Raw genomic sequence first — 25097 nt, forward strand, 5'->3', positions numbered from 1 at the left:
TTAAAATACCTTGAAAATAAAGTCTAATTTAGCTGCCACAGTGCATGACTTCGCTATTCTAATATGTCGGTTGTGTTCCATGCTGGCTTTGGGAGATCAGACGTTGTTAACCGTCTTCTATGTTTCCACTTTCCCTGACTGCTGTTGACGGAGCGGAATATGGGCGTGGCTGGTTGTCAGGGGGATGAAGGGAGGTGGTTGACGGTGGAATGAGGAAGAGCTGACGCCTGAGGGGGCGTGGTCTCCGCACTGAGTTGTGCTGTCAAGCTAGTGACCGGTGACCTGCCTCCTGAACCTAAGAGCTGCCCTGGGCGTGCTGTGCAGCTATGGGTTGCTTCTTCTCGAAAAAGTCGAAGAAGAAAAGAAAGGACAGCGACCAAGAGCAATCCCCGCCGCAGACTGAAGAGCCCAAGCAATACAGCTGGGACACTCGCGACAAGGTACCTTCGTGCTGCACAGCACCCTCAAGCATCTGCTTACGGCGAACAGCACTCTCTTTCTGCACTACAGACAAGCACCTTTGTGCACTAGATCCATCTCCTTTCATCTGAATCCGTTTCCTATAGTGTTTGCACCACAGCACACTATCACCCCATCCCCTATACAGCACTCACCCCCCTTCTCGGCCACCCTCGTTTCCTCTTAAGCAGTATCTTCCCATCTTCTGCACCCTTCCCCTAACCGTGGGCTTTCAGACAAGTCCCGACCCGAGTGTTCACAATGGACCCTGAAGTTGACCTGAAATCCCTTTAAGAGATTTCAGATCCATCATCCATTTCAGGGTCCGTTGTCATTTCAGTCACTGTGCATTAGTTTCTTTTTTTTTTTTTTTTTTTTAAATCTGTTTCAGCTTCAGATCATACTTTGTCACTAACTGAAATGGTTTGGCTGCTAACGGATAGTTTGGGGAAGTCCATACTTTGTGATGCAGATTTGTACAGAACATCATTTTCAGATAGACCAGATACCCTCTTCCCTCCCATCTCCGCCCTCTGCTTCTCGAAAATCCTCTTCCCCATACTCCCCATCAGTTCTATTTGTCACACTGCTATTTAGGCCATTTTGCACTAGTAGGAAGCTGCTAATTTACTACAAATGCTTAATTATGTTGCGTGGTTTTTAGGAGTATCCATCGTGGCAGTGATATTTTAAGAGATTTAGGTACTCGGGGCACAGGCACGTTTGTGACCCGAACCAAAGAAATGAAGGGGCTCCAAATCCCTGCCCTCATCCACCACCAGCACCCCCCCCCCCCATTTACAATACCACAAATCTTGAAATGACCCGGCAGCATTCCAAATAAGAATGGGTGCTTCTTTCAAGTCCCTGTAATACCTTAATTCTTGCTGGAATCAGAATAATACACAAATGGCATAATGTATACAGGCTGTGTTGTCCATGTAGAGCACACATCAGTAGCTGTATAAAAAAAGTACACCTGCCAGAGCATTACAGCTGAAATCAGTTGAACAGCCTCATGTAATGTAAACGTTTTGATGCTTGGCCATATGAGGCTGATTGGAAGCAGTGAAAAAACCACACACCTAGTACAGCTAGATAGCAGACACACACTACAAACTTCCAGGCAGATGTACAAATCAAGAACAGATTGAGATTAGAAATGGGCTGAGGTGCTTAAGTGCTGTTGCTATTAGTGAGCACACTTCACTTTGTCAATCGTTACTATTGTCATAGATGTAGCATAACTATATCCATTAAATCATGCGTGAGGCTTTTTCAAAGAGGTTACCCTGAGAACGATATCACTCTAAGGGACTGACAATTTTGAAATATTTAGGAACTGGCAATTTGACATGTGGGACACCATGAGATTAAATGAGTTCACTAGGGTCACACTCATTGGGTAAGAGGTAACGGTACGATTTGAACTCTGTCTGCAATTGCTACTTGAACACGTTGTTTCCCAATTTTTATGTTAAATCAAAGAACACTTTGATTTGATTTTCCAATTTTAATCTGGGCGCTACTACTCTAGGTTTACACAGCACTCGACCTACAGACAACCCTAGGCAGTGAAGGCAAAGAGTGGTGGCTTTGGATCAAAAGAGTAGATCATAATCTTTTTCTAAAGGCATGTAAAACCGACATGTTCCTGATATCTAAAGGAATCCTGTTCCATAGTTTGATACCTAAAATGGTACTGGCCCATCCGTACGCCCTCAATCACTTAAATCTGGCAACTTCGAGAAAGCTGCGCATGAAGGATCTCGAGGCCTCGGTGGTTGGTCCCACACAAATCTTCTTTTCAAGTATTCGGTAGGATTGCCATAAAAGGTTTTGTGGCTTTGGATTAAAGGTTTAAACTTGATCCTAGCTTGAGATGGCTGCATTGGCTCCCGATCCATCACAGGGAATATGTGTGACCACTTGTTGATATTTGTAACGACATGGGAAAAAGCATTTTGAAGAATTTGAAGATGGCTAACTGACTGCTTCATCAGACCTGCATAAGGGCTGTTGTAGTTATCCAGTATTATGCCTATGGCACAATGGTCTTTGGAAATCTGAGGCCGAATCTGTTTCATGATAATTAAGTACTACTGGACGGAACTTGATGATAAACTATTCATATGAGAGCCCAAAGATAGTGATGGTAAAAATGTATGCCAAACTCCCAGGTAGGTTTGAGGGCTTACTAGGAGTTTGCAGACTCTTGTAACTTGTGGAAGGCCCAACTCCTTCCCCCAAAAGGAACGTAGGCCCAGACAGACAGCAAGTTCAAACTGCAATTTATTACAGCAAAAAACAACAGGGATCAGTACAAGGATAGAAGAAATCCGTGGGCGCCTCTTTGTCCCCCGGTTTACAGGCCAGTTTTGTATGCTTCTGACATGAGAGTGACGCTACAATCTGGGCCCTTCTCCAGAAAACCTATTGTCATCTGGGATAGGGTATTGAGTAATAGTCCACCTATATAGGACACTATACATGTTAGTCTACTGGCTCTCACATGTCAGGTGGCTGGCCCGGTCCATCCCCAATTATCTAACTCTAAACAATGTTGTGGTGTGAGGGTCTTACCATTGGTTCTTGTCCGTTGCTACCCACCCCTAGGGGCCTGAACTGTGATTGGCTAGAGCTGGTCTCCCCCGGCCGGGGATCCGCAATGGTTCTCACCTCTTGGTGTACCGTTTCAAGGTAATAAGAGTAACTATGTGTCAGTATTGTAACTTGCATGCACCACCTTAGACTATGAGAGTGCCCGTTCACATCGTGCAACACTTGTCTCCATTGTAACATCATTGTTGCGAGCTTCTGTCTGGTGGCGTGGGATCAAGTCTCTTTCTCAGCTATGGTTTCAATTCTTCATCTCGGTCGGCTGAGTCACGTCTTCAGAGACCATGCTTTGGGCTTCTGCAGCTCTTAATTAAGAGGAATTATTTGCATTTACTGTGGCTGGTGTCACTGTCATTCAGGGAATGGAAGGTCACTTGTATCTGGTGGCCATGGCTGCGGGTTCTGTCTCACACTTTTGTTCTTGGCCAGCCTTAATTCGCCTCAGCTCAGCTCTTGCTGAGGACTCATGGCTTACTGTATTTTTCCTAAGCCAAATCATGGCTTCTATAAGTTTGTGGTTTTCTATGTTCTCCATATGTTAGTCACACTGGATTTGTCAGGTCCCATAGGGGCTCCTGCAATTCCATAAGGTTAATGGCATATGAGCATCTGCAAGCTGTATTCAGGATCTCTTACTACTTGCGGTTTCTGCGTTGCTGCGTTTAAGCTAGTGACAAAATAATAAAGCAATGACAATATGGACGTGTAGCTGTCCTCTATAGAACTGTACAACCGTGTTCTTCGTGTATTCGACTGCGTGTTTGTTTCAGTGTGCCGATGGCACGTGTGCTTCCTGTCTAACGTTGCTAAGTCATGGTGTCTCTAATGACGTCAGTGGCTTTGGCTTCTTGGCGCTTTAGTCAGTACTGTCAATTGAATTCTCCTTAGTTGCGGCTTGAGGGTCTTCATCCACTGTGGGTAGGGTTTGTACCGCACCTGGTCTTTAAGGTTGGCTGAGTGGGTACCTCTCGACATCATACTTGTCAATGATTGGAGCACTAGGAATTGGTCTGAATAGTATGGTCGTTCACGCTATCTTCTGTTCTTCTTCCGCATCATATATCTCATTGGAGTGGTAGGAGGTAGGAGTGATTTTGCCCATCCGTTTTATATATATAAGCAATGGCAATGTGGACAGGCCCTGTGGTACTCATCACGTTTGAATCTCTAGATCTGAGGAGCCTTCCATTACCTTTACTCTAGATATTCTGACAGGAATGACTTGAACCAATTCACTCCCTTAGGTGATTCAAAAATATGGTCTGATACAAGGTGTCCAATGCACCAGAGAGATCCAGTAGCATCACATTCATGTGTGTCCTTCATCAGCAATCTTTAGGAGACTATCCTTAACATCCATCAGTGCAATTTCTGTACATCGCTTTTTCCTAAAGCTTTTCAAGATGAACCTGAAGCTGGATTTTGGCGGTTTTATCCATCCCTTTCAACAGAAAAGGAACATTCAAGTTGAGACTAAAGTTCCCTAGGTTTTTGGGATCCAGACAGGGCCTTTTAACAGTGGTGTAGTCCACAACTTTTTGAATAAATCAGGGATCCTGGAAGACAGAAATGAGCTGTTCTCGATCTGGGGGATGATAGGAATTGTTCTATATGCAAAGTTTGGTAGTGTGTGAGCTGCATGGATCTCCGATACAATTTGTGGGATTCAAGCACAACACAATGGGCCTCATTACGAGTCAGGTGTTAAGGGGTTAACGGCGCCGTTGGCGCCGTCCCTTAACGCCTGATTACAAGGTCCCTTAGCGCCACGGTGATTTTAACGCCTGCTTTTTGCAGGCGTTAAAATCCATGGCGCTAAGGACCATGGTGCTAATTACGCCACCGTAATTTACGGTGGCGTAATTAGCGCCTTCCCCACTCCCATTATGCCCTATGGGGCAAAAATGGGAATGGGGAAGGGTAAAATGGGAAATGGGGATTTACCGCCCCACTCACCTTGGAATGGGGCGGTAAATCCGCCATCCACCATCTATGTGAGGGGTGTTTACATAGTTTACACCATGGTGGTAAGGGTACGACCCAGGCGGTAACTTACCGCCTGGGTCGTTTTAAGGCCCAATGTCCTTTTGTCTCTACTACTGTAATGTCTGTAAAGGTCAACCTCTTGCAGCCATTCAAATCCTCCATCCGCAATTTAGGAAAATGCTTACCCTCTGCTCTGCCCTTCGTGATTTCATGATGGATCTGGGGGGGGGGTGCTTCAGGTGTGGGACATGAAGATCTTATTCCTGATACTTAAACATTTTGCACTTAAGGCCGATTTGCATCTGATTGCATCAGTTATCAGAACTAATGGCTTTTGCTTTATCCTGGATGCTCCTGTAAACATGATTTATCGATGTTTGACTTTCATGAACTAATATAACTGTGTGTATGGCCTAACTCGTCGTGACGGTTCTAAAAAAAAATTAAAAAAATGAAATAAGTGTCTGAAGCATGCCATGCAAAAGGATAATAATTCTAGTTTCACTTTTTACGTCATTAAGGGAAGCATACAAGTGCCAGAATACTAATTGATGATGTGAGCCAAAACATCTCATCTGGATTTCAACACTGTATTTTAAAGCTTTAAATACTCTGAAAACACATTATTCATAATGTGCAAAACAACGTTTGAAATTTTAAAACTTTTTTCTGTCAAAAGAGCACACCTGAACACGAGTTAGAGAGACAGACAGCAGAGTGCTAGCTAGTGAGTTAGGGTGATTTGTTCAGGATCACTGTATTATCCGATGGCAGAGCAGGGATATGAGTCTCAACACTTCAGTTCCACAATGTTGAAATTAACTACCTTATCACCTCTACTGGTTTACACTTTATGCTGCACTTTGGGGATGGCTGCCAGTTTTTACAACCTTGTGTTTGGAGCAACCAAACTCTAGACCTGCAGCTAGTTTCTAAACTATTGCTGTTGGGTGCAGGTCAGTTGTTCAATAGCACTGCAGGTGCTATACTATCAACAAGGTATATGTACACTAAAATTGATCAACTTTAGAGAGTAAAGGCTGAGAAGGCCTATATGGAATTTGTTATTGTGATCAGTCATTTGAAAACAGATCTCTGCAACGAGTGCCCAACGCACTGAACTGTCTTCTGAACCGTAACGACTCCCACATATATTAATAGGCATTTCAAAATTGGTTATTGGGCATGCTCAATATATTCCCCACACATAATAAAAACAATATAGGACGTGTGCTATAACAAATGCACAAACCTATTTATTACACTGAACACCAAATGCATTACAATATTAATTAATCAGATCGGACCTTACCTGTCAATCACATCCATGCAACAGGCTCATATTGGCAGCCAAGTGCTTAACAATATTATGGGTAATGTACGTTTTGTGAAAAATTGTCATTGGGCCTCATTACACGGTAGGTGGTAAGGGTTTACCGGTACCGGTAAGGGCACCGGTACCGGTAAACCCTTACCACCTTACTACGAGGTCCCTTTGCGGGACCCGACCTTAACTGCTGGTGTAGACCAGCCGTTAAAGTTGGGACCCGCAAAGGGACCTTGGTGCTAATTGCGGTACCGCAATTTGCGGTGCCGTAATTAGCTCCTTCCCCATTCCCATTATGCCTTATGGGGCAAAAATGGGAATGGGGAAGGGCCATGGAGGAAGGGGGAATTACCGCCAGCCAACTTTGGAATGGGGTGGTAATTCCCCTTTCCTCCATGGTGGTACCGGTATGGTACCGGCGGCAACCATGGTGCTAATAGCACCATGGTTTACCACCTACTGTGTAATAAGGCCCATTGACTTTTTTTTTTTAAACTTTGGTTTTTATTAAAATTTACACCGGATAACACAAGAAGTCACCAAAACGAAGACAACATTAACTTTCCGTTTTGTTCCCCCTCACCCCTCACATAGACTACCATAGTTGTCCATCCACAGGGACTATGAGGGCTAAAAGATGAGACCAGAGCCCAAGCTTTTTATGGTGCTGAGTACTCCTACTCATATTTCAAAACACTACGAACATCCCCATCAACACTGGAGGCCCTGGGGGGTTAAACCCCGTCTTGTTTGTCTATTTAGAGGCCAAGTTTGATCTCACCCTCCTGTAGGAGAAAGGCGCTCCGTTCAATCATGAAAGTATCCATCTTGTCGTTTACCATGGCCGACAGTTTGTCGAAAAACAAAGATGACCCACAATTTATTTAACAGTTCCTTCTTGGATGGCGTGGCACTGTCCTTCCACTTCTGGGCCAGGGCTATCTTTCCCGCTCTCAACATTGCTTCCACTATTTTGGGGAACCTAGAGGTATCAGCCAGTGGGATTCCTAATAATACCCGAAGGGGGCTCAAAGATGGCGTCACTCCGAGCAGGTCTTTGATCCAGTTTAGCACTTCCAACTAGTAAACCTGCACTGATGGACACTCCCACCACATGTGGAACCACGTCCCCCAGTGGCCACACTTTCTTGGGCAATAGGGGGAAGTATCTTTGAAAATGTTTGGATAATCTCACAGGGGGAAGGTGCCAGGAATGTAGGACTTTGAAGTTGTGTTCCATGGCCGAAGTGTACAGACTGCCGGCAAACATCATATAGATTCTCACCCATGTATCGTCTGATATTTCCTCGCCTGCCCTAACCTCCCATACCTGTCTAAAGTTTTGCCTCCCCTCCAGATCAGTCTTAACCAGAAACCTGTAGATTTTGGACAGCACTCCCTGCCTAGTAGTGGATTCACAAAGAATTTTCTCAAACAGGGTGAGGACACGGGAGTTGTTAGCATTCCACTTGGGGTCAGTCATGATACCCTTAAGGTGCAAATAATCAAGAACGCAGAAGTTCCTTTTTCCCAGAGCTTCCGCCAAGGTCCCATATTCTATGGAGGCGCCCACCCTGAAGAATTGGGTTGCCCTCTCCAGCCCCTCTGATCAATGCTGCGTATTACAAAAGCCCCTGCACAGGGCAACTGTTGGACCCCATAACGAACTGAAAGGGGAGTTTGCTTTATTGTGTTTCCACGGTCTCCATACCACTGATAGGGTCGCGTGAGTCTTTAGATAGGGCGGGATCTCGTTGGCGTGGGCCCACAGGAGGTCTCTGACTTTTTTTGGATGAGTGTGTATGTCCTCAATGTATGTCCACTATGTCCCCATATCATCTCTCGGGTACTCAAACATGACTCAGAGCTGTGCCGCCTTGTAATATAGTCTGAAGTCTGGGAGGCCACATCCCCCAAAATCTCTGGTGAGAGTTATTGTGGTGTGCTTAATTCTGGGCCTTTTCCCCTTCCGTATAAAGCGGCTCACCATAGCTTGGAGTTTCACGAAGAAGGACTCCGGAAGGGGTGAGGGGAGGGAGAAAAACAAATCTAGGAGGCGGGGCAGGGTATTCATTTTTACCAACACCATTTGCCCGAACCAGGAGAGCGTAAGGGGGGCTCAGCGAAGGAGCTCCAATCAGATATAGTTCAACTCTACCAGCCTTGACACGTCTTTTGGGAGGCGGATACCTAGGTATGGGGAGGACGCGCCCTCAATTCTCATCCCACAGAATGTCTTCCTGTCTAAGGTCACCGAATCATTTATCCCGATTGGCATGACATTGGACTTGGAAAGGTTAATCTTCAGGCCCGAGAACCTGCCGAAAGCCTGTATCTGGGCTAAGAGGCCGGCGAGAGAGACTGATCGGTTTGTCAGATAACATAAAATTTCATCGGCAAATGGGGAGAGCTTGAAATCTAGTTCCCCACATGGAATTTCTGTAATCCCCTGATTCTCCCTAATAGTGATTGCCAGGGGCTCCATTGCCAGAGTATATAGCAAGGGGGAGATGGGGCACCCCTGCCTCCTTCCTCTGGAGATGTGGATAGGGCAGGAGATTGCACCATTTACCAAAATCTTTGCCGTGGGACCGTTGTATAAAGCTGATACCCACCGCCTAACATTGTCGCTGAGCCCCATTTTCTGCAGGACTTGGCCCATGTACTGCCATTCCACCCGGTGAAGGGCTTTTTTTGAATCTATTGATATCAAGTGTGCCTCCAACCCTCGTGCATCAGGGCTATGGCTTTCCTAATGTTGTCTGCCCCCTGGTACCCTGGAATGAAGCCCACCTGGTCTCTGTGAACCAGAGATGTCATCTGGCGGGCAAGTCTATTGGCCAACAACTTTACCAGAAGTGTTTAACGTCCGTATTCAAGAGGGAGATAGGCCTATCGGACTGACATTGGACAGTGTCGTTTCCTTCCTTTGGGATCACTACTATGAGTGCTGCCAGCATCGGTTGAGAGACCCTGCCTCAAGAGTGCTATTTAATAATTTGGTGATGAATGGAGCCAGGGTAGACCGAAACCTCTTGTAAAAGGCAACCGCACACCCATCCTCACCCGCAGTGGTCCCCCCCCTTCATTCCACTAATCGTATCTATCACTTGCTGGGGCGTGATGGGCGCTTCCAAGGCTCCTGCCTTTTCTGCTGTAAGGCGCGGCTTTGGGAGGGAGTCCAGGAAACAGTCAACTTCTGACCCATCCCCCTTGTATTATGACGTGTAGAGGCCATGGTAGAATGAACAGAACTCCTCTATCTGTGGGCTCTCAAGGTGCTGATCCCCCTCGGTTTGAGTGAATCATGTCCACTCTCCTACTCCTCCTCTGTTCCTTCAACCTCCATGCCAGGATTTTATCTGCTTTTTCCCCTTTCTCCGTGTATTTCTGTTTTAAGAATGAAATGTTTCTCTTTCTTTGGCCGACCATGAGGGCTTTCAGTTTAGTTTTGCATTCTTGCAGTTTAGCCAACTGCCCTGGGAACATTTGGGTCTTAAGTTTCCCGCCCAGCTGTATAGCCTCAATCTTTCCCCTGAGACTATTCTCCCCGAGAGCCCTTTCCCTCTTTCTATTTGAGCCTATTCCTATCAGAACGCCTCTAATCGTGGCCTTGAACGCCTCCCAGACCCCTGCGACCCACACACCTTGATTTTAAAGAATTCAACATTCTCTTTCAGAAGAGATTGGGCTAGGATGTTGTCCCTTAGAATCTGGTCATTGCACGACCACCGGGTGTTATGCTGCGCCCACTGGGGCACTCAAATTCAGACTCTCACTAGGTCATGATCAGACCACGGGACTATTTCTATGGCCACTTCACTCACTCGCTCCAAGAGGGGGGTTCGTTGAGAAGGTGTTGTGGACCTTCGAGTAGTATGTGAAAAGCGGGTTCCACCCCTGTCCCTTCGTGTGGCAGTCAGACATCCCCAATTCCTTGTTCACGTTCTGAAAGCGCAGAGATGATCTCTGTTGCGCTTGTGTTATGGTGTGGTGGCTCAAACCCTTTCTATCACTTTCAGGGTGCATGACCATGTAGAAGTCCCCTCCTATTATCAGGGAGCCTTAAGCGAAGGTTTGGATTTTGCACTTAACCGACTCCCAATATTGGTCTTGGGCCTCGTTTGGGCAGTAAACTGAAACCACTGTGAGGGGGAAGCCTTTGCTAACACCCTTCACTATTACAATCCGGCCCTCTGCGTCTTGCGATTGTCTAGCAAAATGTAGTTTGCTAGACACCAAGAGGGCCACCCCTTTTATTTTTTTTGGGGCGGATGCGTGGAATATTGCCCCTACTGACCTCGCTTTCAGTGATGGTTCCCTCCCCCTCTGCCAGTGGGTTTCCTGCACAAACATAAAATCTAATTTTAGTCAAGAGAATTCACGGATCACCATGGACCTCTTGTGCAGGGAGTTTAGGCCTCTTACGTTGAGTGAGCCCAGCACCAGCATATGGGTAGTATCAGCCATCGGGGGGCTCTGCATGCTCTGGGGCTCCTTGAGAGGAGCAATCTGGTGCGCTTTCCCCCTGGGCCATGGTCTCTGGCACCTAACTAGATGTGGCTGGTTTCCCGTGTAGACTGACCTGCTTTCTGGTAGTTTGCAAAAGCGAGCGCAACCATCAGCAAAGAAACTCCCCATTTTTCCCCTCCTCACCTCTCCCTGGAACCTGGACTGGATGCAACAGTTATCTTGTTGCTGAGCCAGGCCACCAGGCTAGCCCGAAACTAATGATCTCTATCTGACCCACCCCTCCACATGGGGAGACATGAATACAGACTTCGCAACCAGCAATAGAGCGTTGTCCCCTCTACAGGATAAAGGGCCCTTAGAATCAAGATGGCTGGTGCGGCAGGGACAATGGATTCAGCTTCTTAAATTTCCTGTGTCCTCTGACACGACGCCTGCCCCCAAACCCATTTGACTTCTGCAATTCGCTCAAGGGTCCCAGTTGTGGGTGGGGCGTCTCCCAGCAGCTCTTGTGTAGCTCTCTGAATTTCATCTTCTGATTGTATTTATACCCCCCATACTCGAAGGCCAAGGAGAAGGAAATCCCCATCTGTATCAAACTCCCTTGGTATTGAGCCATTTTGTTAAGGGCCCGCAGAGATGTCTCCTTGTAAGGATGAAGGCCGAAAGGTCTTGGTACACAGTTATCTGCGAGTTCCCCCAGTCCCAGGCCCCTATTCCATGCCATTTCCAGGATCTTTGTCTTTTCGTAGTAGTAGTGAAACCGTGCCAGTATTGTTCTCATGCCTCAGGAGCTCCCTCCCGCCCTCTGCACTCTAGTCCGTTCACTAGTGTTAGCATTGTTGAACAGCTTACTGACCACTGTGTTGATGGCCTTAAGGATGTCGTCCTGGGTTTCACCATCTCGCTCGGGAAGCCAAAGAACCGTAAGTTATTGCGGCTTTCACGATTTTGAAATCGTCCATCTTTTGGGTGCACTTTTCATCTCTCTTCTCAAGTTCCGCGAGACACATGTCTATTTGGGTCTCCAGCAGGTCAACATAGGTTCTGTTAGCTTCTAGGTCCTGTATTCGCTAATCCATACTGTCTACTTTTTTATCGAGCCCATCTAGTCTCTTGCTGATATCAGCTCGAAAACCCCTAATCTCTTCAAGGAGAGCCGCCATGCCTCTACAAATTGATTGGGCATCATCTGCGTCTGGAACTGGTACTGAAGGCATGGTTGCCTGTTTCGGGGGGGGGAGTGCTGATAGTGGCGGAACCTCTGGAGGGATGCTGCCCAGTTCATCAGTGGATTCCAGGGGAGGAAGGCCCAGGGAATCCGGGCCCAAGCCCAGGGCCCCAGGTATTGGTGAAGTGGACGGGGCAGGAGAACCAGAGCCACGTGCTGGGGTTGACACTCTCGTGTGGCAGCAGGTGAACCCCTGATTTAAGTCCAGTCTCTGTTCTCTGGGGGCCTCCTCCACGGCGGGTGAGGGGAGGCACTGCCACAGGGTGTCCGGCCCTGTAATGTAAGCTGAGCCACGGGGGGCGTAGGGACTACAGGCTGTAGCCCATGGAGGGGTTGCACAACAGGGTTTGCGGGAAGCACCTTGCTGAGTCTACGTGGACTAGTTCAAGATGGAGGATCAAGGCCGAGTCCCACGTGGGCACTGGTCACCACTCCTCCCCGCTGGGGACTGCTGCAGGAGAACATGTGAGGAAGGCAAAGTGGTCGTGAGGGGGCCCAGCAGCTCCCAGAGACCCCTCAAAAGAGCAAGTGTTAGTGCTGTAGGGACCTGCTGGGGTTGCCTTGAGTCATAGGCCTCCCAATCTGGGGGTGTTGCCTGACGGGGTTGTAGGCCAGTGGGGAACCAAAGCTCCAAGTTAAAATGGGGTGCCCACCTCACCTGTGATCTTCTCTTGTCAGGCGGAGTCGCAGCGTATGCTCTATGTCGCTGCAATGGTCCTCTGCTGCCTGCGTTGCGGCTGGAGGGCAGGCCAGGTGACTCGCAGATGGTGGGGGCTGTGGAGACGCAGTCTTGAGTCTCCACCAGGATGGGCAGGAAGGCTGAACTCCGACGTCAGCTGAAGAGTGGCGAGGGGTGCCTCTCCTCGTTAGGCTCTTGGCCTCGGCCCAGTTGGTGAGAGGCCCAGGACCGTTGCTTTGCGGGATTATGTGATAAAGAGGCAACACGTAAGGTAAGTGGAACTTCTTTATTGGCACCAGCCTAGCCCAGCAGTGCTGAGCCTACATTCAGCTCTTCAGGAACAACTGCTAACCGTACTTTACAGAACGTAGAACCAAAGCATAACACCATGACATCATAGCATGGTGGAATTCTACCTTGTAGAATTCCACCCAAGAGACATTATAACACTTCTCCCCCCTCTATTCAACAAGAGAACATCCATCCAAAATCCACACGCACACTTCCACACTATCTCACACTCGCACCAGCAATCACACACATACACACATATACACACACACACACACACACACAAAAACAGACTGACATTCAATAAATGTTAACCTCAGCTATAACATGGATTGCTGATAAGAGCAAAGAAGAAAAACCGAAAACTAAGAGTGCTACTGAACAACAGCACCTAAAACAAACTCTTTGTACTTGGAGGGAACCTTCCTCTCCCTGCCAGACCGAGTATGTGTAGGAATAGAGTCAGCCGCCCCAGCAGCGGACACTTCACATTCATCCCCCGTAACATCCCTAACCTCAGAATCAGACACAGAGATGGGAAAGGAATGTTCTTCAATACCCTGGGGATCAAGAGCCGTTCCAGTGACCATGGGCCGCAAGTTAATGGGCTGCAAGTTAACCATTCCCTCATTCTCCTCCCGGAATGCTGAGCCTTCTAAGGGGACATCACAACCCACCCCCGCATCTCCTGATTGGTTACCGGGCACACTAGACTCACCTCCCGCAGAAACCACTTTCTCTTTGTCCACCACCACTACACGCCTGAGACTCCAGGTGGATCCATCATCAAGTTTTACATAGCCACGACCACGTTTGACTACTTTGCGTGGATTTAAATATTTGCTGAGACCCTTGGCCACAAACCTAGGATTCCTAATCTGAACCCAATCACCAATCTTCACCGGAAGGGGTTTCCTTCGGGCCATTTGCTCAGTCAAAAACCGTTCTTGCTTGTTTCGAACTCGATCCAAAACCTCCTGCATGTCCACTTGTGTCTGAACACCACCCCCCAGGGCTGGCACTCTCAACTTGGAGCCAGGTTTCCTCCGTCGCATCAGTTCAAAAGGAGAATGACCAGTAACAACAGAAAGGGTAAGCATGTAAGCCTTAAGTGATTCTGACACCACCCTTCTCCACGGAAGACCATTGGCAAGAGCCAACTGAATGGCCCCCTTGATAAAACGATTAATGCGTTCTACCAGATCGTTGGCTTGTGGGTTGTATAGCGCAACCCTATGATGGCGTATCCCAAGTTCATCCAAAAAACTTCTGCATGTACTCCGACACAAACTGAGAGCCATTGTCAGTAACTAAACCTGCAGGCACACACTCCCCGTCAAACACCGCAGAGAGGAACTCCACCACTCTCTCAGCAGTAACCGTGGATAAAGCTGTGGCCTCCACCCATCAAGATGGATAGTCCACCATAACGACAATAAACCTCAAGTCTCCCCCCAATGAATCAATGGGGCCCATTATGTCAAGTTCCTCCTTGGACCACACATCACGGGGTAGTTCCACCGGATAAACAGGCTGGGGAGCGGGAACCTTGCTCTTGTCACTGGTGGAACAAGCAGCACAATCCTTCACTACTTCCTCCACATCAGCATCCATTCGGGGCCACCAATAGTCTTCTCTAAGCCTTCTCTTGGTCATGGACCTCCCTATGTGCCCATCATGGGCCAAATCAACCAACATCCCTCTAAGGGAACGAGGAGGGACCAACCTCAAACCTCTAGCTACACCCCATGGACCCACAGATAATTCCTCCCACAAATGCCCATAGGATTTAGACAATTCAGGCCCAATAACTCCATTGCTGAGCGCCGTCTTCACCTCCATCAATTCAGAATCAGCTGTACATTCTGCATCCCACTCAGACCCTGCCACTCCGGGAACTACACTGGCCACCAGGGTACAGTCGTCCCCTGCGACCTCTTGAAGCTCAACATCATCAAAAGACTTCGGAAAGCGCGACAGACAATCCGCTACTGCATTCCTAGTTCCCGGAACATACTCCACTTTGAAATTAAATTCCGCCATATCTGCCATCCACCTCATGATCCGTGAAGACGCGTGAGACAAACCTTTAGTTGTCAGCACATGCACCAAAGGTTTGTGGTCGGTGTGCAAAGTGTATTCAATTCCCCACAGAAAAGTCCTGAAATATTTGGATGCCCACACAGCAGCCAGAGCCTCCCTCTCTATGACAGCATACCTGCCTTCAGCCTCCCTGAGAACTCTGGATGCAAAAGCAAAAGGTCGTAGTTCTTCATCCTCCCTTTGCTCCAAAACAGCACCTATACCATACTCACTCGCATCCACCGTGAGAAATGTTTTCCTGGCGGGAGAGAAGGACCCTAAAGACGGGGCTTGTTCAATCTCCTCTTTCAACTTGACGAATTCCGCCTGACACTGATCTGACCATGCAAAATGTACACCCTTCCTCAGTAACGACCTCATACTAACAGTCTTGTCAGCATACGAGGGAATAAATCTACTGTAATACTCTGCAAGACCCATGAAGGATCTCAACTGGTCCTTGTTTGTCGGGGCCGGTGCATCACTCAATGTTTTCACCAACTCTGCCTTAGGATGAATACCTTCAGCATCCAAAGAATGTCCCAAATAGGTCACACTGGGGACACCTACTTTGCATTTGCCAAGTTTGACTGTGAGACCACAATCCTTCAAGACACCCATGACCTCAGGGACCCTGCAATCGTGCTCAGCTTGCGATCTACCCCACACAAGGATGTCATCCTGGAAACATTCCACACCCTTAATGGCCCCAAAGAGTTTTTGCATAATCCTCTGAAAAACCGCGGCAGCGGAGGCCAACCCAAAAGGCATCCTGCAAAAACGGAATGCGCCAAAAGGGGTTACAAACGAAGTAAGTGGGCGGGATTCTTTGTGCAAATCTATCTGATGATAGGCTGACGAGAGATCAAAAGTCGAAAAACATGAAGCTCCAGACACTAAAAAAAGCATTTCATTGATATTTGGCAGGGGGTGTCTGTCAACCCAAATGGATGAATTGAGGTCTCTGAGGTCTACACACATCCTCATTCCTCCATCACCCTTTCGTGCCAAGACCACAGGGGCTAACCATTCTGAACACTCTACCTCTTCTATGACCCCAGAGTCCTTGAGTTTGTGCAGTTCCTCCTTTAGGGCATCACGAGCCATGATGGGGACTCTTCTGACCTTGTGAACAACAGGTAGGGAGCCTCTCTTGAGAACTATCTTGTGTGCAAAACCCTTCAACTTGCCCAACTTAGAAGTAAACACGGAGGGAAATTTAGTCTCTAAAATTTCTGCCGTAATCCCCCCAGAGCACACAACATCATTTCCCCCTTCAGTCACACTCATGACCGGAACAGGTTTACCCGGTCTAATCAACAGCTCCAGGGCAGCTTGTTCCTCCCACCCCATAACGTGGTCACCCTTGTGGGCCACATACAACTTACCCCTAGCCATTCTACCTTGAAACTCTATGTCAGCCCATTCAAATCCCAGAACTTTAATGGGCAGCCGCCCATAGGCGTATGGGTTTATATCAGGGGAGGATAAATCAGAAACTCTCTTGTGAAACTTGGATTCATACAGGTCAGGGGATATCATCGTGTATGGCGACCCCGTGTCCACCATCATCTCCAGCGGAACACCGTTGACCATGAGGGTCGCCCAAGCTCTTTTATTGCAACTCCCAACACTCAGTAATGAACCCTCAGGCACACTCCTTTCACTCCCATCTGAACAACCCATGTAACCCAGTGTTGTCACATCATCATCCTCATCATCATTGGTGTCCAGCATGTTCACCGAGTCCTTAGTGGAGACGACAGTCCTGCACATGCGGGCATAATGTCCCTTGGCTTTGCATTTTCTACAAACCACACTGCTAGCAGGACATCCCTTAGCACCCGCTGCATGGCCACGCCACCCACAATTCCTGCACACATCCTTCGAGGAAGACACTGCCCTGTTGTCCTTGATCTTCCCTTTGACTTCCTTGGACTTGCGGGGAATGATGGCATGCACCGCTTCCCTTTTATCGGCCATTTCCTTCACACTTTTCCTGGATTCCTCAATAGCACAGGCTATCTCAATGACTTTTTCCAGGGGCGGGTCTTTCTCTATCCATAGCCTCTCCCTGACGCACACACCACACATCCGCATTATCACTTGATCACGGATGTATTCATCAATGGTGCCTGTGAATTTGCACGTCGCTATTAATGTACGTAAAGCAGTTAGATAAGCATCAATACCTTCACTGGAACCTTGAGCTCTCGAGAAGAAGTGATACCTCTCAAGTACCACATTGGCCCTCTTGCCAAACCTCGCCTCCAACTTGCCCAAAGCCGTTTCATAAGCCAGTATCACTCCGGGTGGGGCATCTCCCCCTTCATTCCCATCCGCGGGGACAGCGGGGACGGCGTGCACAGTGGAACCAGGAAGATGACTGAACAACCTGAGTCCCTCAGTTCCCAAACAATTGAGTAATGCGGCTTCTTTTTCATCATCTGTAAATTTGGCACCACCTGCTGCTCTTAGGTAGACTTTAAACGTGTCAACCCATAAGTCCTACACAATTGCTGGTTCACCCGGACTAGCCAGGAAAGCTGGAGGGGGACGTGCATTGTTGTGTTGCATGCTGGCAAGATTATTTGGATGCCGACAGAAATGCCTGAATACGCCAACAAAAACCACAATTAACTCCCCCCTCCCTTGTCTGTGCAGTCCAGGGCCTTTGCAATAGATAGAGGGAAAATGCCAAATGGAAATGCTGTGGCAGTAAAGAGGAATGTCCGAAAGATTCACCAGGTGCGCACAGGGTTAATTCCTGGCTTTAGGCAGACAGTAACCAGAATGTTTCACTTGGTGCACACAGGGTTAACTCTTTTGCGATGGCGTAGGGGAACGCCCCCAGGTATCCTCTCCTCGTTCCTGATGACACGTTAGTGGGCGGGTACACTCCCGGCGAGAGAGCCCTGTCTCCGCTCTCCCGCTCTCCCCCCGGGGCGCCGCCTCACTGCGGGATCTCCGCAGAATGCTGTGCTTCGCTACAGCCGGGGCTGAGGCCTCTGGAGCACGTGCTTCCCCGCTGACGTATCACCCCCTGCCCGCTGTCCCAGAACACCACAGCGCCAAGCTGCACTCTGGGTGGGGGCTGAAGCCTGTGGGCAGCGTCAGTGGTCGTCCCTCTGCCCGCCGTCTGGGACGCCTGCTTCTCGCGCAGAGCTGTAGATGGGGCTGGAGCGGTTGCAGAAAACGCTGCCGGCGGCGCAGGGGCGCAGGGGAAAGCCGCTCACCTGTCTCCAATCTTCTTTCCGGCACACGAAGAGTGTCTGCAGTGGCAGGGATACTGTGCTCTAGCCAGAATGGGGAGCGCAGAGCAGGCATGCCTGCCTCTCCTGCCGGCGTCCATTGGCCGTGACCTTGCTCAGGCCGAACACTCACTGCGGCAGGGGCAGGTCGCTCGACCCCAGCCGGGGAGCGTGGGCCAGGCAGGCCGGCTTGTCTTTCTCCCTCTTCCTCAGTACGCTGCTCGACGCGGATGGCGTCAGCTGGCAGCTCTTCAGTCGAGAAGCTTGGGGAGAGCTGCGGATCGGCCAGCCCATGGGAAGAAACGCAGGCAACTGCTGGGCGGAATCGGCTGCGTGGGTTGGGAGGCGGTTGCCCTCGTCGCCAGTGTGATAAAGAGGCAACAGGTAAGGTAAGTGGAACTTCTTTATTGGCACCAGCCTAGCCCAGCAGTGCTGAGCCTACATTCAGCTCTTCAGGAACAACTGCTAACCGTCCTTTACAGAACGTAGAACCAAAGCATAACACCATGACATCATAGCATGGTTGAATTCTACCTCGTAGAATTCCACCCAAGAGACATTATAACAGATTACCCGCTCACAGGGGGGAGTGATGGGGGAGCTGGCCGGGAGTGCTTCAGCTCCGAGGCAGTTCTGGCTGCTAAGCGGTTGTGGCAGTCCCTCCTCCCTGTGCAGTCCTTCTCCCCGGGATCTGGGACTGGTCTCAGAGGCCGTGGCGCACCGACTCTTCTGTCAATTTTTACCGGCCTCCTGGGGTCTAGAGACACGGAAGCCGGACCAGGGGGTGCACTGTTGGTTCTGACGCCTAGGTGGGGGGGTCAGTTCACTCTCTTGTGGGCTTCCTGGGGTGGCTTTCCAAACAATCTAGCCCATTCGAGTGGAGCAGCACAGAGAGGCTTCACATCACCACGCCCCCTGGTGGCCAATCCGTCATTGACTTGTTTGAATGAAGTAGCCATGTGGGGGCTTGAGGCACATGCCCCTTTTGCCCTCCCCTTATGTCTCCGAGTGGGACGGGAGGGTGGAGCGAACAATGGACACAGTCCTGTCTTTATATAAATATATATTTTTTTTAAATGAGTGAATTTAGAGTAGTTGTAGGTGTATTTGTAGGTGACTTTTTAAAGTGGGGGGTGTAAATGCTTTCCCTAAATTGACCCGAGCAAGCAGACCTGAACTAATCCAAAAAGGGTTTGAGCAGTGCTTCCACGTACCCATTTTTATTTTTAAATAATGGTTTGAAATTGCACATTTCACAGCAAAAAGGTCAGGGTAATTGGGTAAAAATGTATTTGCACTCTGTTCTTCAGGTCAACACATGAAACACTCCAATAGATGGCAGGTCACCAACAACTCACATGAACATTTTGCAATAGCTGTTGATGCTGTCTGTCCTTAAAGAAAACGCCCAAAGCCTCTTATCAATATATGCCATCATTGCGCCCCTTTTAAGCAGGTTCTTTGCAAATATATCATGAGGTCTGCCCCCCTTCCAAGCATTTTGTGTCCAAAGAGTTGGACAATACATGCTAGCATTGCCACCAGTGACAAAAGCAAACGTGAGGCCTGTCTCAACAGTTATATACCAGTGCTGCCTGTCTTGCATGCTTCTAGAGTCCAAATCAAATCCTGAAGTCTCTCTCTATGCTTGCCTGCGATGTCCCCAGCCTTGCATTACCGCTCGCAAACTGCGCCTTTGACACACACAAGCACACACACATTTCTTTTTTTAAACACTTTTTTTTCTCTATGTGCTCCAAAGCCAGGAATGGATAATTATTTCAAATCAGACACTGGAAAACTTTAGATCGCCTTAAAGTTCCCTATAAGTTTTAATAAGTTCAAGACTTAGACACCCCCAGAAGAGACATTCATCCCCTTGTAGTCCTTGTTTGACAAATGTATATATCATGTACAATAAATATGCACATCAAACAATCAACTGTAACAGATAAGGTGAGCTGAGATAGTGTTGAGAGAAAAGGCCTACCCATGTATTGTTTGGTGTGTCTGCTGCCAGGGGCACAACTACACGAAAATCTGGGGGGGACTTGGGCTTAAAAAAGTGGCCAAAGGGATACCTCTAGGGTCCTTTAGTGGGCAGGGCAGATTTACTGATATATGGTCCCACTCCCACTAAGGAATCTTTGGGGAACTAATGCCAAATTAGCTGCAAATGGTGTCATTTAAAGCACATTTTTTCAGTGATATTGCCAAAAGATATGATAGGGTTTAAAGACAAGCACATTAAAAAATACAAAATGTATTTAGCATTTTCAAAGTGTCTTCTGAATCCAGGCGAAGCTAGAATGTAGCCATTGTACTGAATCTGGATGAATGTAGAATGTTGCCATTGCACTGAATCTGGGTGAATGTCGGATGTAGCCAGTGTACCAAATCGAGATGAGTGTAGAATTGTGACCAGTGTTTCGAATGTAGAATGTTGCCAATTTATTGCATCTAGGTGAATGCAAAATGTAGCCATTCCATCCAATCTAAGTGCATGAAGAATGTAGCCATTGTATTGAAGCTGGGTGAATGTAGAATGTAGCAATTGATTTAAATTTAGGTGATTCTAGAGTGTAGCAAATGTATTGAATCTTGGCGATTGCTTCTGCGCAGCTAATCTATTGAATCTATCGCACTCCATGCTTATGGAATTGACCTGAAGGCACGGCCGCCGACGCGCATACATCTGCTATCATACACTACTCCAAGACACTTTGCGCAATACCTCTGCCATAAGAATGCAGATAACTTTCACGACAACAATTTTATGGGTAGCTACACACATAATGACTATCCCGCTCTTGCATACTCCCTCTACCTTACCTCTCTCCACCCATTCACATGTCAGATAGAGATGGGTGGCTAGCAGGGACTTGGCCACCCATTCATATTTGTATTGGCCAAATGCACACACGCATACTAGCACTACCTCTGTGGGAGCGGAAGGCATGCCAAAATGGGGGAGGCCTTGTGGGCGACCCCATTCAGGGCCACAGTTTTGAACCAGGGAGCCAACCGACCCGGTGGAGGTGCATTGTGTACGCAGACAAACTGGGCCTCCCTCTGGCAATAACTGGCAGGCTGCACTGTAAAGTGGGAAAACAATGAAGGCACCAACGTCTTTGTAGAAACTAGGAACATATGGATTACAGGAAGGTGTTGCAAGCAGGATACATTAGACACACTGGACTAGCCAGACACACCCACTGGCATAGAACCCGGGGCATGGGGTGTGCCCGTGGATGTAGGGGGAGAGGGAGTTGGAAAAGGGAGCTGCTGGAGATGGTTAGCGGGAAAAGAGAGAAAGGAAGGGAGAGAGAAAGGAAGGGAGAGAGGAAGAAAGGGAGATTGAAAGAGAGGGAGAAGGAGAGAAAAAGAAAGGGAGAGACACACAGGGAGAGGAAGACAGGCACAGAGACACAGGGAGAGGGAGACGGGCCCAGAGAGGGAGACGGGCACAGAGACAGGAAGGATGCAGAGGAAAGACGAGGGACCTGCTGAAGGGCCTCCTTAGCTCTGCTGCCTCCCCCCTTTCAGCACACCTGCCGTCGGCAACCAAAAAAGGGAGCCTCCAGGGCCAGCCCCCGACCCAGGAACACGTGTGCAATTGGTTTGTTTGGCTGTTGTCAGGGAGACATTTTGTGTGGTTTCCATGGGAGATGGGATGCAGGGCTGGGCACACATTTTCAGGTATTCTGTGTGATTCCCAGGTCAGGGGAGTTGAAATTATAGAGTGCAGGGCAGTTGGGGCCCTGAGGCTAGGTTAATTGCAGGTCTAGGTCTGGGGAATGGAGGAGGTTCCCAGAAAGGGTGCATGCGGTCAGAGGCTAGCTTGGTGACTTGGCAGAGGGCGTGGTAATTACAGGATTTGAGACAAGTGGCTTTCCAGGGTTCCCCACCCATGATGGACACAACAAGTGGAAATCATTTTGCAGGGCTCAGAGAGGCTTCGTGCCAGGGCAAGGGGGAGATAGAAATGATAGGGTGGGGACACGTGGGAGGAAGAGTTGAAAGGGGTTCCAGGCTGCAGCTGTGCAACAGGTATTTGTATTTGTATTTTATTTATTTATAAAGCGCAAAGAACCAGGCCCAGGGGCAACCGGGCGCATACTCTTGAAAACATGTTACAGCAAATAATTACATTACATTAAGCACATTAATTACAGAATTAATTAATTACAAGGAAATTACACACAATATACGGTAATATACAGAAATATACAGAAAGAGTACCATAGCAGATTGTAGTGTAAGTACAGTGAGGTGTATAAGCATGACCTAAAACACACAAGAGTACTAGATAGAGTGAGGGTCTCATAGATCATGTGAGAACAGCCAAGTTTTGGCGTTGTTCTTGAAGGATTGGAACGATGGTTCAGTTCTGATGGGAGTGGGAAGCGTGTTCCAAAGTTTGGAGGCTAGGACAGGGAAGCTCACCCTGCCCGCTTTTTGGAGTTTAAATCTAGGCAACCTGAGGCTGTGAGTTTGGGCTGGTCTAATTGGGCGAGATGATGTGTGTAGTGTGAGACGGGCAGACGGGTAAGGTGGGGCATTGTTGTTAAGACATTTGTGAGTCAAGGCTAGCGTTTTCAGGGCAATTCTTTGTTTTACCGGGAGCCAACGTAAGTCCGATCTGACAGAGGAGATATGGGAACGTTTCGGGATGTTTAAGGCTGCACTTAAGGCATTATTTTGTACGGTTTGCAGTTTATTGAGGTTAGACTGGCTGGTCCCTAGGTAAAGAGCACTGCAGTAGTCAATTTTGGCCATGACGAGAGTTCTAGCGAGGGTGATGCAGTTGGTCGAGTTAAGGAAGGGTCTACAACGGTGATGAGTTTGCAAGTATAGGCAGATGCTGATCTAACTGCATTTGTTTGTCTGTTCAAGGAAAGCGTGGAGTCAAGATAGACGCCTAGGGTCTTGGTGTCTTTGGAAACCTTAATATTGTTGCCGTCGATGGTGAATGACTTGTAGGTCTGGTCTAATTTGTTAAGCCGATGGTTGGAACCTAGAATTAGGAGCTCGGCCTTATCATCGTTAAGGCAGAGTTCGTGATGTGCCATCCAAGCCTGAATGACCGAGCAGACATCATTGAGGGCTTTGGTGTCAGCTGTGTAGTCTTCCGTGATAGGGATGAGTATCTGGGTGTCTTCCGCGTAGTTGGTATAGGAGACACCCAGATAGTCAAGCACGTCGAAGAGGGGCTTAGTGAATACGTTATACAACGTAGGGGATACACATGATCCTTGAGGAACGCCACAGTGAATGGGGGAGGGGTCAGCTGATGCCGTAGGAGAGAAGACCCTCATAGATCTATTACTCAGGAATGAGTGGATCCAGGCATTGGCAGAGTCAGAGAAATGGGCTGCGGATTTAAGATGTTGGCATAGCATTTGGTGGTTGACCAAATCAAAAGACGCAGAAAGATCGAGGAGAAGGAGAAGGGCTAACTTCCCATTGTCCTTTAGTGAATTCATCTGCGTTTTTAAATTAATCAAGGCTGATTCCGTGCCGTGTTTAGGGCGGATTCCTGATTGTCTCAAGCCTAGAAGATTGTTTAGTTCGAGGTAATCCTGAATCTGCAGATAAGCTGCACGGTCCAAGATCTTAAGCAGGAATGGGACTGTTGTGATTGGTCTGAAGTTAGTTGGGATGTTAGGGTCAAGGGTAGGTTTTTTGAGGAGTGGGATAACCCAGGCATCCTTTAGGTTATCCGGGACAATACCGTCTTGAAAGAAGCATTTATGAAAGCTGTAATGAAAGGGGCTAATTCATGAGATGCTTTCTTGATAATGGGTGCTGGGCAAGGGTCACCTTGGCAATTGGATGCTTTTAAGTTGTTTATGATTCCCTCTACTTCAACAATGGTGAGTGGGGAGAAAGAGAAAGGTTTATGAGAAGGATTAACTTGGTGAGTATTGAGTGTAGGTGTGGTCAGTGGTTGGTCCGACTGTAAGGCATTCTGTTTGTCTCTAATTTTAGATTGGAGGGTGGCAATTTTACCCTGGAGAGCTGACTGAATATTTGTGCACCAAGAGCTATCTTTAGTAAAGGAGTCGGGGCGGGGGGCTGCAGGTTCCTTGGTGTTAGACTGGGCAGACATAATGCGGTTGTTGTAGGAATCTTTTTTTGCATGAAGTAGAGCTACTTTGTAGTTAAGGGTAGCTATCAGGAGACCGTCCTTATGGGCGTCGGAATGGTGACTTCCCCAACGTGACTCTGCCGTCCGTTTCTCTTTGCGTAGCACTCTGAGTTGGGGAGTGAACCACGAATTGAGGTGAGCTCGTTGTTTGGGTTTCCTCAGTTTGAGTGGGGCAATAGAGTTGATGGCTGCAAGCACAGACTGGTTGTACATGTCGGCTAAGATGGTAGGGTCTGTACATGTGGCAGGAGCATTGTTTAGGGTGGGAAGGATGAGTGGGAGTAATTTTTCCGAAGTAATGTTCTTTTTATTTCTAGTGAGGGTGGCTGGGGCGACCGGAGGCGTAGGTAGTAAGGCTGCTTCAATACTGAAGGTGATGACGTGGTGGTCAGACCAGATGCAAGGGGCGTTGGAAAGTACGCTAATATTGCAATTGGGGTCACTGAGCCAGTCAAGGGACCGCCCTTTAATGTGGGTAGGTTCCTGTTTGTGGTGTGAAAATCCTAAATCTGATAAGGTATTAGCAAGGTCGAGGGCCGCAGTATCATTAG

The 25097-nt window shown here is 48.2% G+C and overlaps 1 protein-coding gene across 1 annotated transcript in view; it reads left to right on the forward strand.

Moving 5' to 3' along the window:
* The first annotated feature begins 215 nt into the window (after positions 1-215).
* RP2 (RP2 activator of ARL3 GTPase) overlaps positions 216-25097 on the forward strand; it is a 300342-nt gene continuing 275460 nt past the window's right edge. Inside the window, exon 1 of the mRNA XM_069636616.1 lies at positions 216-440. Coding sequence (XP_069492717.1) covers positions 327-440 — 114 coding nt within the window. The 5' untranslated portion in view covers positions 216-326. The remainder of the gene's footprint in view (positions 441-25097) is intronic.

Source organism: Ambystoma mexicanum, chromosome 7p (genome assembly GCF_040938575.1).
Source record: "Ambystoma mexicanum isolate Mex_15411 chromosome 7p, UKY_AmexF1_1, whole genome shotgun sequence".
NCBI classification, from domain to species: Eukaryota; Metazoa; Chordata; class Amphibia; order Caudata; family Ambystomatidae; genus Ambystoma; species Ambystoma mexicanum.